Genomic DNA, 18,939 nt, shown 5'->3' on the forward strand with positions numbered 1-18,939 from the left:
GTCTACTTTTATTTAAAAACAGAATTTTATAACCTAGAAAAAACAGAAAATAAGCACATATGGCTACCATGAGCCGATTGTTTAAGTGAAACTGGCCATAAAGCCTTCTGTTTTATTTTGTAATCAATCAAACTTAATGTTTAATTCAGCGTGGCTGCCTTCAAAAGAAACCGCGGCGCATCTGGAGAGGCCCTCTTCAAGGTCCACCGGCCGAAACTTTCTCCTGATCCCGGTTATGTTAGATTTTGGTGACTTCCAATTGCTCATAACATATTCAGCATATAATGATATAAAGTAAATTCAGTGCACTTTTTTTTTACTTCATTCAACTGTTAGGCAGTACCGTGAAAACCCTCTAATGAGGGCGCTAATAACACGACCATTGTCAAATTTAAAAGCGGGATATTTCGAAACGTTTGCAAGGTGTACAGAGGCTGAATCTGAAGTTTTATTGCTGTTGCTTTAGCCTTCTTTATTACAATATTTTCAACAATTTTGCTTTCATATGAGGCAGTAGAATCTACCTCTTCCTAGCTTTTGCCAAGATGCGTGCCGTTAACTCTGCGTAGGCTTTATATCGTTGACTCTCAGGTACTGTATGTCTATTCCCATCAGAAGGGCATATACATAACCTTATTGCCATAAAAACAGTGCAGAAAACAGTTGGATGTAGCAATGGCGCAGAACTGTGTGATACAACAGGGAAAATATATTTGTTGTTCCATTTTCAGGGAATATTTCTGGAAACAAAACATGGTACTCATCAAAGCCCTTCGCCAGCGGATGGACCCCGCAACATTCACGTGGCTTGTTGCATTGGATTTACTTTTCTGGGGCTGCGGCCAACACCCTAGAGTGGCTGCCCGAGGACACAGGTTTGAGATTCGAGGAGTCGACTCTTTATATGCATAAAAGAGCTCACAAATCGTGTCATACACTGCGTTAACCTCCATTCACCCCGTCCGATGGTAAAGTGTCCTTCCTCAGTGTTCGGCTCTTGCCTACATGATTATAACCTATTGAGAACGGCGAGCTTCCTAGAAGTGCAGGCATCAACTACCCTAGAGAAGATCGGCTAAACTCGACTTCGAGGGACAAGCAAAGTGGTTATCTCTCGAAGCATAATTTATTTTAGTAGCGGAACAAATTACGCCGATATGAACGTCATAACATTTAGAAAAACTGCATATCACTAGCGTTATTTCCTAATGCTATCACGCCAATCAAGGCCGAAAATAAATGTGAATTTGTATTGATCTAATGAAGTTTTAGAATCAGTGCTGAGAAGGCTTCTTCACTCATGGTCAAGTGCAGGGTTTTGTCATTAGTCTAGCCGAGGACACAACCTTGCACTATCAGTGTGTGCCCTGTGTACCCTGCAAGTAATGGCCAACGGACATGTGGAAAAGCGATCATCCCCCTTTGTTCTCTCCCCTTTCTACCTCTCCCTCCGTTCCTCTTCCCTCGTGTAGGGTAGCATACCGGGCGCTGCCTAGTTAACCTCGCTGCCTTTCTGTTTGTATTTCTCTTTCTCTCTCTCTCTAGCCGAGGACACCCCGTAAGTAGTCAGAAATACAGCATTAGCAAGGAGAATCAACACGACCTGGTTTTTTTCTAACGGTGTCGCGGGTGCAAGCTGTGGAGGCAATGGCCGGCCGTTAAATATGGCAGTCCAGTTTCACGGGGGCATGGCAAGCGCGACCGTCAACAAGGGTGGCTTCAGTGAACGGTTGTTTTTTGTATTAATGTTGTTCGCGTTTATTGAATTTAGCGCACGCGGAACGTTTAACTCCCTTTGTTAGCAAAGCATTAGGTATTAATAATCAAAAAATAATTTAGCTCTTCAGATGGCGTCCTTATCAATTTTATTTGGCATTTTTCAGAGAATATATACTTGATCGAAAATGATGACCGCCGGTGTAGTCACAATTTCGCCTGGCCAAACCTGAACCATTTCGTTAATTTTTCGTTAAACACCGTCACATGACCTACTGCCTGCATGTAAAGAAAAAGTTCAGAATAATCGACTGTTGGTCGAGTTGGTGCATGACTCAAAGATACAAGGCGCAAAAGTAGACAGGACAAACGCAGAAGGAACACGGACAAGGCGCTTACTGCAAATGTAGTTTATTGCACGAACTCGCCTTTTATAGCAAGGTGCAAGAAAAAAAAGAGCAACCAAACAAAATACACGCATGACTGTGACGCTAGTTGCATCTATATCAATTCGCACTCTCGGCCAAAAACACAAGCTCTTTTTTTTGTCAAATTTACAGAGGGGGTTCTCACACATACCTCACCTTATTTTTTATTAGAAAGGCTTCAACTGTTTCTCTGCTGTCACTTTCTTTATGCTTACCAACGACAAATGCATCGGAAAACTTAGGAGTACAATCTTTGCACCTCCTGCAGCGCTCAGCAAGGTGGCCTTTCATGGTTATTTTTGTACGTCGTTATGATGCTCAAGCAGGCGTTCGTTAAAACATATTCCAGTTTGTTCGATATATTCTTTGCCGCAAGACAAAGGAATACTGTACACAACCCCTACCTCACACGGGGCAAAGGGTTTACGGTGTTTTTTGCGGCAGCGCTTAGGTGATGCCCCTTCAGAATTTACCTTCGCGCACAGTCTACCGAGCTTTACAGGTGCAGAGAACAACACTTCCACGCCAATCCTGCTTGCAGTTCTCTTCACATTTTGGCTAACACCATGCATGTATGGAATGACGACTGTCTTCTTATTGTTGTTGTCGCGTTGATCGGACTCCCTTTCCTGACGCTTCTTCTTCAACATACTACAAGCCACGCCGTACAACAATTGATACCCAGCAGCTACAAGGCGCAAGACTTGACTTTCAAAACTATCGGTTTGAAGATGATAGCATGACTTCTGAATGACATTCTTAAAGTACAGGCTTATGATGCCCCTCTTCACTACTTTGGAATCAGCAGAATCACTGGGAAGGAGGAGTTTTTTGGCCTTCCATCTATCTACAAAAACAAGGTGCGTGCATTGGTTTGTGCTTGCACCAATCTTGAGCAATATATCAGCCTAGCAGGTTTGGGAATCCCGAGAATATTTAGGTACTTTGACGATTATTAGGTCGTTCTGGATGCGTACAATGACTGTTCTGCTTCTACTGCTACTGTTTCTATGCTTAAAGAGAGCCTCCAACCTCCAGTTCTAGCATTTGAAGCTTCATGAAAATGATAGCATGCACTTCCTAGACCACTCTTCGCTTCTCAGCGCATCATGTCTGCCGGTGCTATGAGCCCAGAGCCAGAAAACTCCATCCTCCCCAATGATTCTGCTCATTCCAAAGTAGTGAAAAGGGGCATTATCAGCCTGTGCTTTAAGAATGCCATTCAGAAGTCATGCTATCATCTTCAAGCCCATAGCTTTGAAAGTCAAGTCTCGCGCCTTGTAGCTGCTGGATGCCAATTGTTGTCCGCCGTGACTTGTAGTATGTTGAAGAGGCGCTAGGAAAGGGAGTCCGATCAACGAGACAGGAACAATAAGAAGACAGTCGTCCTTTCGTACAAGCATGGTGTTAGCCATAATCTGAAGAAAATTGCAAGCAGGATGGGAAGCATGGGAAGCAGGATGGAAGGATGGGAAGCAGGAAAGGAAGGTCTGTTCTCTGCGCCTGTAAAGCTCGGTAGACTGCATGCGAAGGTAAATTCTGAAAGGGCATCACTTAAGCGCTGCCCCATAAAACACCGTGAACCCTTTTCCCCGTGTGAGGTAGGGGTTGTGTACAGTATTCCTTTGTTTTGCAGAAAAGAATACATCGGAGATATTAGAAGATGTTTTAACGAAGGCCGGCTTGAGCATCATAACGACGTACAAAAATAACCATGAAAGGCCACCTTGCTGCGCGCTGCAGGAGGTGCAAAGATTGTACTCCTAAGTTTTCCGATGCATTTGTCGTTGGTAAGCATAAAGAAAGTGACAGCAGAGAAACAGTTGAAGCCTTTCTAATAAAAAAAAATAAGGTGAGGTATGTGTGAGCACCCCCTCTGTAAATTTCACAAAAAAAGGGCTTGCGTATTTGGCCGAGAGTGCGAATTGATATAGGTACAGCTATCGTCACAGTCATGCGTGTATTTTGTTTGGTTGCTTCTTCCTTGCACCTTGCTATAAAAGGCGACTTCGTTCAATAAACTACAGTTGCAGTAAGCGCGTTGTCCGTGTTACTTTTTCCTTCTTTCTGTCTACTTTTGCGCCTTGTATTTTCGAGGATGTAAAAAAAGCCATCTTAAAAACCACATCCGATACCAGTGATCTCAGGACAGCAGTCTGTAGAGGACTGAAATTTATTAGTAGGATCCAAGAGCGATTCAATGGTGAAATCACCGCTGCGTAACCACTCCCGGATGTCATTCTCTGCCAAATTCAGCTTTTACCATGCGGTTTAATGTTATATTTCTCGTCGACAACTATACCAGTATTCACTGAGAACACACCAACCATACATAAGCCTTAATGATCGCCTGTCGTTTAGCGCTACCATGAATCTCAGCCACTGGCCACTAGGAAACGATGGCAAGCAGTCTTCGTGGGTTTGAGTTCATATGCGCATCTGCTTGGCCGGGAAGCAAACCTCAGCACTTTTATTTAGAGTGCAGCTCTCACCAGCCCGTTCCAGCATTCCGCGTCGTAGTCGTCGGCGTAGTCGGCGTAACACGCTACCAAAGAACTGCGCATAGCAGAGCGAAACTCCGCTTGCCTCGGTCAGACCGGGAAGGATGAACAACCGGAAGGCGGCTGCCACTGGAAGATCCCAGAAGGTGGCTAGCACCATATCGCAAAAATAAAATATGTGAAGAGCTGCGCTCAAATTTCGCATTACCGGCTATCATTATCGTCTGTAAGATGGTTTCTCTGCAACCATCTTGTCACGCCCGCCCTCATCGCTCATCGTCCGCGCTGGTCTTGCTAGTTCACGATCGGGACGATCGCTCGGCAGCTTCAAGGCAAGTGAAGGACTGGAAGACGATAAATTGCGCAGATCTCTCGGGGTGCTGTGCTCGCGCTAGGTCTGCAGCTAATTAATATCGTCACGATCTCTCATCGCGTCTCGTTCTTCTGCTTGCCGCCACCTAACATTACTAAAAAGCATATATTCTGAACTCCGTGAACAACGGAATGTTAAGTGTCATTATATAACAACTGGTCTATGCATAGAACCCTTCTTGCACGCTCTGAATCTGATTGCATATCACTGCCCTCTTACGATTTCTTTCACATGTCAAATGCACTGTTCATTTATTTACTGCGAACCTATAGCGGCACTTTACCATTACAGTACAGAATAAATGCAGTAAAAAATGCCCACATACTACAGGTAATTATGAAAAATACAACTGTAGTTTAGAGATTTTAAACGGGCAATAGTGTCAATACATTGAACAGAAAATTACATGCCAAACCAAATAAGACCCAAAGACGATCAATGCAATTCATGTGGCAAGATATGCGTTAAAATGCGCTATGTCGTGTGCACAGTTCTCCGCCCGCAGTGCATAGGCTGCAAAAGCTATTCCGCAGTTTTTCTATGCACGTGCCTGTTGTTGAGTCTAAGCACGCATCGCATGATGGTTGACCTGGCAGATGGTGGGTGCAAAATGGCTTCTAAAGCTAAATGCCTCAAGCAACAACGTCGAACCCAGCGCATAGACTTGCGGGTCACTGTTCTCCTCTCCACTTAGCCACCATGTCCTTTTACCTCTCCGACACTTCTGTACCTTCCTTTTCTTTCTAAATTGACCGCGCACTCTCGGACCTACTGCCTTTATCACGCCACGCCTTTTCTTCCTCACCGCACCTCCTAATCTCTGCACTCCCCTGACTGACCGCCCGGTACCATTCTGACCATGTATCCGACTGTCGTCTCTGCATTCCTCTCCCCGGCATCACACCCCACCAGACGGGCAGGTTTTGAGAAGATGGCAGTAGCAATACAAACACACTGAAAGAAAACAACTACGAAAGTTGTATTTCGCACAAGTGAAAAGACTAAAATTTCACGGAATGATCAGGCGTCTGATATGGCAACTCTGGGATAGCACAGCGACTATGCGACTGGGCTCTCTTATTTCGTAAGAAACAGGTGAGGACGACTCAGCACTGCCGCGCTTCGGCGTTATCGCTGGTGGCTAGAGCGCGAGCCTCGGCCTGAAGCTGCTGCCTCCGGCTGGCTACCTTGTCCTGCTGCGGCCTGACTGCTACCTGCGTTGGTCGCCGTCCCATCAATAAATCGACTCTTCACTTGGTGGAGGTGCAATGATTCCCATCTCCGACGTCACCTTGGAACTCCGCAGGCGCACGGTGTCCGTTCCCATGGCGGCGACGAGCCCGCAGCCCCCCCCCCCCCCTCGCTTCCACCTTTCACCTGTTTGGTGCCTTCCGTCAACGAGGCCCTTCTATCTTCAGTGGCAGCTGCGACCATGATGTTGACGACTGGTTGTCAGCCTACGAACAGGTAGCCGTCACACCAATTGAGATGATGCTGTCAAGCTCAACAACGTCATATTCAACCTAACCGACGTTGCCAATCTCTGGTATCGGAACCACGAGTCGGACATCACCACCTGGCCTGCTTTGAAGACAACCTTTGCTGAAGTGTTCGCCCGTCCTGCCGTTCGCAACCTTTATGCTGAGCAGCGTCTACTCTCGCGAGCGCAGCTGGCAGGCGAAAGCTTCAACAGTTGTATCGAGGACGCTGTGGACTTAAGCAAGTGCATCAACCCGGCTTTGGCGGAGGAAGATAAGTTCGGCACGCCTATAAAGGCATCGATGACGGCGCTTTCAGCATGCTCATCGCTAAGAGTCCAACTACCATCGCGACAATCTACGAACTCTGCCAGAGCGTTGACGAGTTAAGCAAGCACCGTGTTTCAGTTCTCCACCCGGCTTACGCGTCGCTCGCAGGTCTAGTCCCGGACACTGAGCCTTCTTGCCTCTCCGCAGAAACCAAGCAGCTTGTGCGAGGAGGTCGCCCGTCATCTGTCTCTGCTGCCCTGTCCACCGCAGCCACCATAGTTACTTGCGCCCAAATCGTGGACGAAATACTGCGACCGGTCACGGAAGCTTAACCTTCTGGCCATCCTCCAGCTTTTGTCGCTGCCCCCGCGGCCGTTTGCTGAGGCCACCCTCACTTCACCTGACCTCGCTGCTGCGCCGCTGAGTTACCCCGACACCTTCGCACTGCGCCCTACACTGGCGGCGCCCCGTACTTATGCGGAAGCCGTGACTTGCGCAGCCGCATTCTTGGCATATGCGTATCCTTCGCTCCTGGTACGCTCGCCACGCACTTTTGCTACACCTGCACCGTCGCCTCCAGATCCATGGCGCACATCGGGCAACGTTGTGATATGCTTTGCTTGCGGCATACCTAGACACGTCGCACACCATTACCGACGACGCATTGTCACGGATCTCTCCAGAGAACACTCGGACCGAAAGAATGGACTAGGCGACGGGTGTACCCACACAAACGCACATTTAGTACAGCGTACGTGGCACACACACTAGAACACAAAACTAACAAAACTAACACAAAACACAAAGACTATAAATACACACGACCCGGGCACACTACTACCAGCGTCTACTACTAGCGTTCTACTATTCGTGGTCGGCGTTCGTGCTCACGGTTGGTTCGGTGCGGCTTCGGCGTTGTATGGATCCCGTAGCCGACGTCGAGGCGGCGTTCGGCGTGCTTGGGCTGGCGTTGCTGGCGGCGTTCGGCGTGCTTGGGCTGGCGTCGCTGGCGGCGTTCGATGCGCTTGGGATGGCGTCGCTGGCTGTGTCGTAGAAGCTCCAGGTCCAAGAGCCCGTCGAGATAATGCTGATGTTGTTGGCGTTGGAGCACCACCCGGATGGGTGGCAACAGCGCTGGAGACATCCCTGGCCGTAGCAGGTGGTAACGTCCTCTGTTGACTCCCCGGAACGGGCTCAGGCACGGCAGGTAGTCCACGATGCGATGTCGTAGAACGCGAGCTCACCGGAGCAGTAGCCGGCGTCGCTCTCTTCCAGCCGATGTGTCCCTGACCTGCCGGAGCCTCCGCTCCTCTGCTGTTCCCCCCTGTGCCTCGCTCTCACTCGCCCTTTTATAGCCTCGGTGTCAGTCCACGTAAGCCTTGTCGTCTTCTTATCTTCTCCACAAATCATCTCTCTCCACCTCAACGAATGCTTCTTCTTCCTCTTCTTTATTCTTCGGTAAAATTAGTGTCGTCTTCTTCACACCTTTTTCTTTTAAAATTTAATTTAGGCTCCTTAATATATGTGACAAGGATCCCTCTCTCAAGAGTTTTTCCATGAAAAACTGCTCCCGTCATACTCATCTTCAAGCCTTCCAGCCAACCGACTATCTTCTGTGGCGATTCTGGACATAGCACACAACACACCGCAGAGGTCCAGCACACACCAAACGCACACCACTAACACAACACACCAAATTGCGTTTCCAGAACACTAACACACCACTGCAGATGTCCGCACAGAGTCCTTAATAAACATGTTCGTGTCCACAACACACTCCATTCTATAATCACATAACACCAACAACAGCAGCAACAACAAGATAAATCCTAGAGATACATTAACACAACAACAACAACCATATATACCTAGACAACAACATCCCAGTTATACCTACAGCTGTTCATTTTTGTTTATCTGCAAACAAGTAAAATTTGTAACATATGACTACCGTTTTACCTGGCGCATCCGAAAACGTCTCCCCCTTGATTTGGAGTTGAGCTGTGATCGTCTGTCTTCATTCAAATGGGGTTTCATTAGTACTTCATCCTCTCCTGTATTTTTCTTCCCACTGAACGTGGGCACCTCGGCAACATCGCCTGTCTTCTGGGCCACTACCGAACATGCTGCCCTGGGGGCATACCGCCGTACGGGGAATCTTTCTTCATATTTCTTCAACATATTTACATGGAAAAACATCTTAGTGCCATCTATCAATACCTCATAATTCATGTCCTTTTTCTTCCGCGTCACAAGGTACGCGCCCTTTCATTGCATCATTAACTTATTATGATCTGCGGGTAGCAGGACGAGAACCCTGTCGCCCGGATCCAGATTCCAATGAATGGCTTTCTGTTCATAATATCTCTTATGGCGTTCACGCGGCTTTCCCAGGCCTTGATGTGCAAGCCTGCATGTTTCCTTCAACCTGTCCCGCAACTCAAGAGCGTACGTGTATGTTGTCTTGAGATCTGATGCAATCTCTTTATTAGTCCACAGCTCCTTGAGTAATGCAAGTGGACTTCTAACGGTTCTTCTATACAACATCTCGAAGGGCGAGAAACCAAGACTTGTTTGGGGTACTTCATGGTAAGCGAACAAAAGAGCTGGGAGATATCTATCCCAATCAGTCGGTCTCTCCTGGCACATTTTTTTGATCATATTTTTGAGGGTGCCGTTGAACCGCTCTACAAGCCCATTACACAAGGGATGGTAAGGCGTCGTCAGTAACCGCCTTACTGACAAAAGGCGGTTAACCTCCTTCATTAGTGAAGTTCAAGCCCCGGTCACTCAAAATTTCTCTCGGGAACCCATAACGCGAAAACATTTCCACGTGACCCTCTGCCACTTGGATACTGTCAATAGTTCTCAGTGGAATAGCGTCAGGATAACGAGTGGCCACGTCAACCGGAGTAAACACATATCTATTGCCTTTGGCGGATACTGGAGAGATTGACCCCACAATGTCAATCGCCCCTCGCTGAAACGGTAGGTCGATGGCTGGCATCTTGCCCAGAGGTACGGGACCAACTCTTCCTTTCGGAACTGTGCGCTGGCACACGTCACATGAGCGAACAAAGCGCTTAACGTCACTCTGAACACCCGGCCAAAAGAACTCCTCGGTGATCCTAGACACCGTTTTTTGAACACCCTGGTGTCCGGCCATAATGGCGTCATGTCCTAAGCGTAGCACAGTCTCTCGCATATCTCTTGGTAACACCAGCTGTTGGACCCGCCTTCCTGAAATAAATATGCATTCCCTGTGCAAAAGACCATTTACCAATTGATACTCGAATGACGTCCGACTCTTCTTTCTTTTCACCCTTTCCCCGAGTCTTTCGAAGCAAGCCTTAAAGCTCGGGTCTTCTTTTTGCCTAATTATAATTTCGCCCGGTGTTACGCTCAGGCACATCCTAACAGGAGTAGAGAGCGGATGCTTCGTTGCTCGGGCTATCGCTTGAGCTCTTGTTTCCACTGCTGACGAGAAGCTGACTGCACCCGTCTAAGCTGTCGCGGGCCTTTCCTCCTTTGAATGTTCTTCAACGTCGAGCATCCTCCACTCGGGATCTGGGTCTTCGACACTTCTTGCACCCGTAATGTTTCCCAGGATGAGATTATAGATGGGCTTTTATACGCATTTAGCCACTACCTGACCAGTATAATATGGCGTGGACACTAGAAACCTTGCTTCAGGAAGGTGCCTTAGTGTTCTATCTACAAGAGTGACGGCCGACGCTTCCCCTGTAAGATCCTCATTTTTCACCTGGCTTCTACGAACCAAGACTGTTGGCTCCGCTGTCTCTAAGCACCAATATAGGACGGTCCCCTATTTGCCCAACCACCACTGGCATTGCTGCTTTCGACTTGGGTGTTCCCCTCACTGCCTCATTTTCCAGCGGCGTTTGCTCTCTTTTCAGGCGTGCAACTTCAGGTGGCGTGACAAATTCTACCCTACAGTCGACAACGCTTGCAACTTAGTCCTGCGTTCTGTATCGGCACTCATCCAGAGTATGACCCCTTCTCTTACAACCTTGACACAAGACCTGTGTTTTTTTGGGCAGCACTACTAGTCCTACAGTCAGCTGCACGGTGTCCCATCTTGCTGCAGAGAAAACACCTTACTGGCGCCTTAGATGCACCGCCATATGCTGTTAGTTTTGCCGCATCTGTCTCTAGGGTCTTTTGGGTTTCCTCCTTTGCCTTACTCAGATTTCTTAACCCTTGAACCTTGAGGAATTGGTCTGCAGTGTCGGCGAACTCTTCCAACGAACACAACTTCCTTTCTTTCAGGAATAGCGCCAGCTTTGATCTGCAACACGCTAAAAATTTCTCTTTGACCAGCTTGTCACGCACACCTTCAAAACTCTTTTCTGTGTTTGACATATCAAGCCACCTATCAAAATAGTTGGATAGCCTGCAGGAAAATTGCTCAGCGGTTTCCGAATCCTCAGGTTTTGCGGTGCGAAATCTCTCACGAAAACCCTCTGCCGTAAGCCTGAATCTTTGGAGGAGTGCCTTTTTGACTTTCTCGTAGGCCATGAAATCAGCAGCAGGCATGCTTCTAAACACATTCATCGCCTCTCCGACTAAGCACATGCTCAATGCCGTGGCCCATTCACTGCGCTCCCAGCCTTGCCCCAAAGCTATCCGCTCGAATCGTTGCAGATATGCATCCAGGTCATCTCTTTTGTCATCGAAAGGAGCCATCAGCTTTCTTGGCCAAACTCTGGCCGGTCTAGGATATTTTGTACCCGCTAAGGAACGCTAATCATTGTCCGTGATCTCCTCATATCCTCCCGCGACATGCGCCTGTTTCCACAAAATAAACTCCTTCTCTCGTTCTATCCTTCTTTTCTCCTGTTCTGCCACGCGAGCTCTTCTAGCTTCTCGCTCTTCTGCTTCGCGAGCTCTTTTATCTGCTTCGCGAGCTCTCTCATCTCCTTCGCGAGCGTCTGTGCGTGATTGCGCACTTTCCTCTCTCTGCCTATCTGCCTCCTCTTTCTGCTGGTCGCAGCGACGCATCGCCTCTTCCTTGCTTAACTCAAGCTTGAGCGCCAGTTCTAACGTTCTTGCCAAATCCATACTTTCTGCCGTCGAGAGATCGGAAAGATCCGATACAAAGCAAAAAAGAAAAAGGAAATGTATCCTGGCACAGGCTTGCCACTTATCTTTGTCACGGATCTCTCCAGAGAACACTCGGACCGAAAGAATGGACTAGGCGACGGGTGTACCCACACAAACGCACATTTAATACACCCTACGTGGCACACACACTAGCGTTCGTGCTCACGGTTGGTTCGGTGCGGCTGCGGCGTTGTATGGATCCCGTAGCCGACGTCGAGGCGGCGTTCGGCGTGCTTGGGCTGGCGTTGCTGGCTGCGTTTGACGTGCTTGGGCTGGCGTCACTGGCGGCGTTCGATGCGCTTGGGCTGGCGTCGCTGGCTGCGTCGCTGGCTGTGTCGTGCAAGCTCCAAGTCCAAGCGCCCGTGGAGGTGATTCCGGTGTTGTTGGCGTTGGGGCACCACCCGGATGGGTGGCAACAGCCCTGGAAACACCCCTGGCCGTAGCAGGTGGTAACGTCCTCTGTTGACTCCCCGGAACGGGCTCAGGCACGGCAGGTAGTCCACGATGCGATGTCGTAGAACGCGAGCTCACCGGAGCAGTAGCCGGCGTCGCTCTCTTCCACCCGATGTGTCCCTGAACTGCCGGAGCCTCCGCTTCTCTGCTGTTCCCCCCTGTGCCTCGCTCTCACTCGCCCTTTTATAGCCTCGGTGTTAGTCCACGTAAGCCTTGTCGTCGTCTTCTCTTCTCCACCAATCATCTCTCTCCATCTCAACGAATACTTCTTCTTCCTCTTCTTTATTCTTCGGTTAATTCGCGTCGTCTTCACACCTTTTTCCTTTAAAATTTAATATAGGCTCCTTAATATATATGAGACGCATGCCGCTGTCCGTCCTTGCACCACCTGCGATGTCCTACTCCGTACCTCAGGTTCGCGTTCCGCCGGGGCCGCCGCCAGAGCCTTATGCTCATCAGGCCTTCTTTTCTTGTCGCTCGCCTTCCCCTCGCCGCCGCTCCATTGCATCAACGCGCCGCCGACTCCTCTCAGCCGAGCCGGGAAACTACACGTCGCAGTTCCGTAGGCACGAACTGCGTACTTCTCTAAACGTCGAAGTCTTTTTTCTCTCATGAACTTTGTTGCCGTTACAGTTTAAGGTTTTCGGCGCTTGCCCTCGAAGGCACGTGTGCCGCTGCATCTGTTATTAGTAGAAAACTCTGTCCCTTGCTTCGCAAGATAACGACTCCTATTTTCCGCCTGTCGCTTATTACCGCAAACGCAGAGCACCTCCAGCCGACAGCTCTCTGCGCCGCCGGAGTTATAACTGTCAACGCTATGTATTTCATTCAATTCATAGTCTTTGCCACTTGTTCTCATGACGTCATTCTCGGCTGGGATTTCCTGTCCCAGCGTCATGCCCTGATTGACTGCGCCCATCATCAGGTCGAACTTTCCGTGACGTGTGTTATGCCATAAGCTACCGTGCATCGTGCTGCTACAAAACTCCTCGTCGCTAAGGACAACACTATCCCACCAGTCAGCACTGTTCTCGTTCGCCTCTCTGGCACTTCTGCCGATGACGCTACAGTTTTGTCTTTTGCCTTCCAGCGTTGTTTTCTGCCGCCACCACGTATCGCTGCCCTTCGCCTTGCTTGACCTGCGCAATGGTACCAGCACACTTCTGGTGGCCAACACCCTCTTGTCTCCCATCGCATTGCTTCGTGGGGAATGCGCTGGCCGTATTGAGCCGGTGGACCTACCCTTCGACCTTGATGACGCGGTCGCACATTCGCCTACTTGCCATGTTGATGCTTTGACTCCTACCCTTGTGGCTTCCGGCCAATATCAGCGTGATATCTTCAATTGTTTTGCTGACAGCGCCCTCGAGCCGCGCCACAGCGAGAAGCTTCTGGGCCTGCTGCACCATTTCCGCCCCTCGTTCGACGCGCCGTCAACTTCCTTGAGTCGGACAACAACCGTGTCTTACCACGACACCGGCCCTCACCCACCTCTCCACCACCACCCGTGCAGCGTTTCACTTACAGAGCGCCGTGTGATCGCCGAACAAGTCTACGGCATGGTCCCCCGTGGTGTTGTTCACGAGTCCAGCAGTCCCTGGTCGTCCCCTGTAGTCCTTGTGAAGAAAAGGATGGGTCCCATTCTCTTCTGCGTGTTCTGTCGCCGCCTCAACAAAATTACGCGTCGGGATGTGTGTCCGCTCCCGCGCTTCGAGGATGCATTGTTTTCAAGGCTCAGAATTAATTTTCTCTCATGATTTGCGCTGCGGGTATTGGCAAGTTCCCATAGCCGCGGCTCATCGCGCGAAGACCACATACGTCACCTCGGACGGAATCTGCGAATGAAACGTTATGCCATTTGGCCTCTGCAACGCCTGACGCTGGAAAGTACAATAGACAACGTGCTGCGTGGCCTCAAATAGAATTTCTGTCTCTGTTATCTGGACGACGTCGTCGTCTTCTACCCTGATTTTCCCACTCATCTCAGTCGTATCCGCCAGGTCTTGACCTGCTTTACACGCACCGTATAACTTAAACCGAAAAAATAGCACTTCGGCGCCCGCATGCTTAGTATCCTCGGCCACGTTGTGCGTGAAGATGGCGTTCTACCGGATGCTGACAAGCTGCGAGCCGTTGCTGACTTCCCGAAACCGCCTTCTGTCAAAGAACTACGCAGGTTCGTGGGCCTCTGATTCTTTTTCGACGCTTTGTCCGGAATTTCGCTACAATGACAGCCCCCTTACACCGCTCTTGAATGACTCCTCTAACCTCTCCTCTTGGACACCAGCCTGCGACGGCGCCTTCGCGACGCTCCGCCACATTTTGACTCCCCCGCCCATGCTTCGTCATTATGATCCCGATGCTCGCACGGAACTCCAGCTGGATCGCTTCTCTGCAGGATCCCTGGGGACGTCTCGGCCGTTGGGCCCTCCGGCTTCAAGAATATGACATCCGTGTCGTGTACCGCTCAGACCGCAAGCATTCTGACGCAGGCGCTATCTCTCGGTCGCCGGTGCCGTCGCCTGCACTTACTGTTTGCACTGACCGCCCTCATCATCTCGGTTATGCCTTCCGAGCAGCGACGGGATCCTTGGATTCCTTCTCTGCTCAAAATCCTCTGTGCCCCTAACATGGCTCCTTATCTCCGGGCCCTCAACTCCAAGCTTCGTACTTCTCCATCCGGGATGGTCTTCTTTACCGCCGCAACTATACCTCTGACGGCAGAATCTAGCTGCTTGCCATCCCACGCCATGTCCGCTCAGGAGTTTGGACCCGTCACCGCGCTGGCCCGCAAAGCACTGAACCTGGCGTCCTGAACCCCTATCATCGGCTTCGTCATCTCTATTACTGGCGTGGTATCCATGATTTTCTCCGTCGCTACCTTCGCTCGTGCACCGCCTGTCAGCAACGGAAGGTGTCATCTTGTCGCTCGGCCGGCCTGCTGCAGGGTTTACCATGCCCTGCTAACCCCTTCGACACCATCGGCATCGAACTTCGGGGCCCGTTTCCCTGAATTTCCGCCGACAACTGATGGGTAATCGTCGCTCACCTAACCCGTTATTTGGAGACAGCCGCATTTCCGAGGCGACGACCCATGAAGTCGCTTTCTTTATTCTCCACCATTTCGTTCTCCGTCACGGCGCCCCTCGGGGGCTCCTGAGCGGCAGGGGCCATGTCTTTTTATTCGAGGTAGTTCAAGAGCTCCTCTCAGCATGCGCATCCGTTCCCCCCCCCCCCACCGTGCGACTATAGTTTACCACCCGAAAACAAGTTGCCTCAAAGAGTGATTCCACCATACTCTGGGTGACATGCTCGCAATGTACGTTGCGTAAGACTGTTCGAACTGAGATCAGGTGCTTCCTTTTGTCAATTTGTGTATAATACGGCCCATCAAGCGACCAGAGTTTTCTCTTCCTTCTTCCTCTTAATCGGCCGTGACCATCCTCTACACTTGATACGATTTTACCGTACCGTCTTGATCCTTCACAGTACACAGCTATCTTAGACATCGGCCAAATACATTAGGAGTGCCGTCAGCTGGCCTGCACCTTTACTCCCGCCAGCCAAGGCTACCGCAAAGACCTCCACGACTATGCCAAGCCTACTCCGATGTTCTCGGCAGACTCCCTCGTTTGGCTTTGGGTTCCTGCCGACAGCAAATTTTCGATCAAGTGCCATGGTCCTTACCGAGTCGTTTAACGCGTGTCTCCCGTCAACTGCCTCATTGAGCCAGTTACGCCTTCCTCGGACCACCGCCGCCGCGGCCGTGAGACTGTCCACGTTAACCGCCTCAAACCGTACTATAAACGTCTGGTCGTCTCTTCGCCGCAATTCGCAAGGATGGCTACAGGATGACTACTGCCGCTCGGGCCATTGTAAGAACAAGCTCAGGGCGACTCAGCACTACCGCGCTTTGTCGTCACCGCTGGTGGCTAGAGCGTGAGCTTCGGTCTGAAGCTGCCGCCTCCGGCTGGCTATCTTTTCCTGCTGCGGCCTTACTTCTGCCTGCGTTGGTTGCCGTGACCCATCAGTAAATGCAGTCTTCACTTTGTGTATTTTGCTTTCGGGAGTTTGTTGCATCTCTATCCTGCACTAGCGCCGTACAGTTCTGTCTTATCTTGGTTTGTGCAGTGGCGTTGTTCCCAATGTCGCTAAATTGTGAGTTCATTTCTGATGTTGGCGGCTGGTGGTTGGGCAGTTCGTAGAGAAGGAGATGGGTGGCGAGGTGGCCCGTGGGTGGTACTTGTGGTGGGCAGCTGGATTTTCCGCTGCTTCTTTTTTTTACTTGACCGTCGCTCTTACGCTCCGCTGCTGCTCGGGCTTAACGGGTAGAGGCAATGTAGAGGGTAGAGGTAGGTGAACTGTTGGTGGATGCCACTTTTGGAAGGCACTGTTGAACCGTTTGGGGTTGGATGGCGCTCCTGGAGGGTGAGGGCGGGTGCGGTGAAAAGGTGAACTGAGTGCGGCAGTGGGTGTGCGGGCAGCCCGTCAGCTACGGGGCGCCGTGTAGAGGTGGTTGGTGAGGGATGTTTCTGGGTGAGGGTGGCCATAGCGCTGCCTCCAACTAACGCCAGATTCCCGGCCTCGGGAGAGGCGAGAGGGGGCTACAGTAAAATGCAGAAAAATACTGTGCAAATTTCAAGAAAACCGTACATTTTTACATCTGGGACCATATATTTTGCACCTAGATTAGCGTCCGGCTTTCTGAATCTCTTAAACAACGTTACACGACAGAAAGAGAATATAATGTACCATTAGACGAAAGGTAGACGATTCGAGATGGACAGTTTCGAAAATGAAAGAGTTGATGAAACCTGCTGTCTTGCATTATTATTCACGAGCTTTTTGGTTAGGATGATCTCGAGCTGATACGTAGTGTGGCTTCAAAATGGTTCCCACGTTCTCCACGTTCACTTCCATTATTTGAGATGTAGTTTAAATAGTTTCCCGTGAGAATACCTTGAAAAATTTATCTACTAAGGATGGCTTTCTTAAGATTTTAAACCATCGTCATCATCCAGACACGCCTGGTACAGGAAGAACACCTCCCGCATTCATCTGCAATTAGCCCTCTCCCGCTCCAGCTCCAACCGGCCTATCAGCCGGAACTTTCTTATCTTATCTGCCCAGTCGTGTGCTCATCACCTTTTCGATTCCTCTGAGTTCAGTACGAATCTAAAAAAAACTGGTAACGGTAATTTATTCTCGTGTTTTATGACCTGCTCTGGCCAATTTACATGTTTTGATTTCAGAAAGAATATACCTTATTCTTTTTGTTTCCTCACGAAATGCTCGATACATCACCATTGACTTTTTCTTTAGGTATCTGATATTGTGCCTAAATTAATTTGGAGTCATTTAAATACAAAGCAAGTTTTTGCGCCTTGATGAGAACACGGTAGGAAAAGGTGTCATATAATTTCCTCCTGGGCTATATATGTTATCTGTTCGTGGAGATATTTCAATTTTTTCTATATTTACAGTAAATTTAGCAGCTCTCACGTAACTTTCGAAATTTTCGTTTCATGCTGGGAATATACTCAATGTTTAAGACTTAACAAATCATGAGGGGACGTGGCTACACAAAACCCTAGGACATAGCTTTGGAACAGCAATGGGAATTGTCTTCCACCGAAAATAGTGCATCTTTACCTTCAACCTATGAACACAAAACCCTCCAGAAACGCATCCACCAGCAATCCATCTACTGTCACCCTTCCAGATGCCCCGACTCACGAGAAGCCTACGCCCCAGCGGAACCAAAAAGGGACGGTGAAATCCAATTCAAATGCAAAGCTAGCTGCTTCCAAAATTCCTAGCCTCCAGCCACGTCCCCCACTTCGCCGACCAATGGAGGAGGCTACCCACCTACCGACCGCCGCTTCTTACCCGCCGGCACTATACAGAAGCTCCACCCACCTTAAGCCTCCACAAAAAGTGACCCGGCCATTGGAATGGTTTTGCTCACAATAGGTGAAACAAAAAAAAAAACACACTGCGAATGTAGATATACGACCAAGAATGCACGGCCTGGAGCCCTAATCTCGCGAAGGCAGTAACAACTTAAGTCCTCAACGCTGCCAAGCATGGAACGGTCAGATGTGCTTAAGAGCCCCGCTACACGGCTTTGAAGCAAACCCTTTGGAATGTATATTTTTGACAAAGACTGTACATGCCCATCTGGACATGCATTAACGAAAATTTCTTTTAGTTAGAGAATGAAAATGTAATGACTGAAAACGTAGTTTGGCTGCTATTTTAATTCAGTGAGCCGGCGTTGTTGTTGCGAGGTTTGTTTTCTGATAAAAGTTTAACGCATTTAAAGGGACCATGAAACGGGAGGCGATATTTACCGACGATAGGAAAAGCGCACGAGCGATGGGAATTTCATCATTCGTCACCGAACCGCAAAAATTTTAAAACCGGCTTCATTAACACTGAAGATATTGAAAATTAAAATAATGCGGCTCCTTGCCCCCCTCGAATATTACATGCCAGAAAAAAATAAAACAAACTAAAATAAAATAAAATAAACTACGGCACCTCTCTCATCCTTTCTTCTTTCACTCCCTCCTTTATCTCTGCCCTTACGGCGC

General features: G+C 49.4%; 1 protein-coding gene across 1 annotated transcript in view; it reads left to right on the plus strand.

Moving 5' to 3' along the window:
* Window positions 1–18,939, plus strand: part of LOC144129714 (apical endosomal glycoprotein-like) — a 210,625-nt gene that overhangs the window by 151,888 nt on the left and 39,798 nt on the right. The window contains exon 29 of the mRNA XM_077663811.1: window positions 732–875. Coding sequence (XP_077519937.1) covers window positions 732–875 — 144 coding nt within the window. The remainder of the gene's footprint in view (window positions 1–731; window positions 876–18,939) is intronic.

The sequence above is a fragment of the Amblyomma americanum genome, chromosome 4, assembly GCF_052857255.1.
Source record: "Amblyomma americanum isolate KBUSLIRL-KWMA chromosome 4, ASM5285725v1, whole genome shotgun sequence".
Lineage (NCBI taxonomy): Eukaryota > Metazoa > Arthropoda > Arachnida > Ixodida > Ixodidae > Amblyomma > Amblyomma americanum.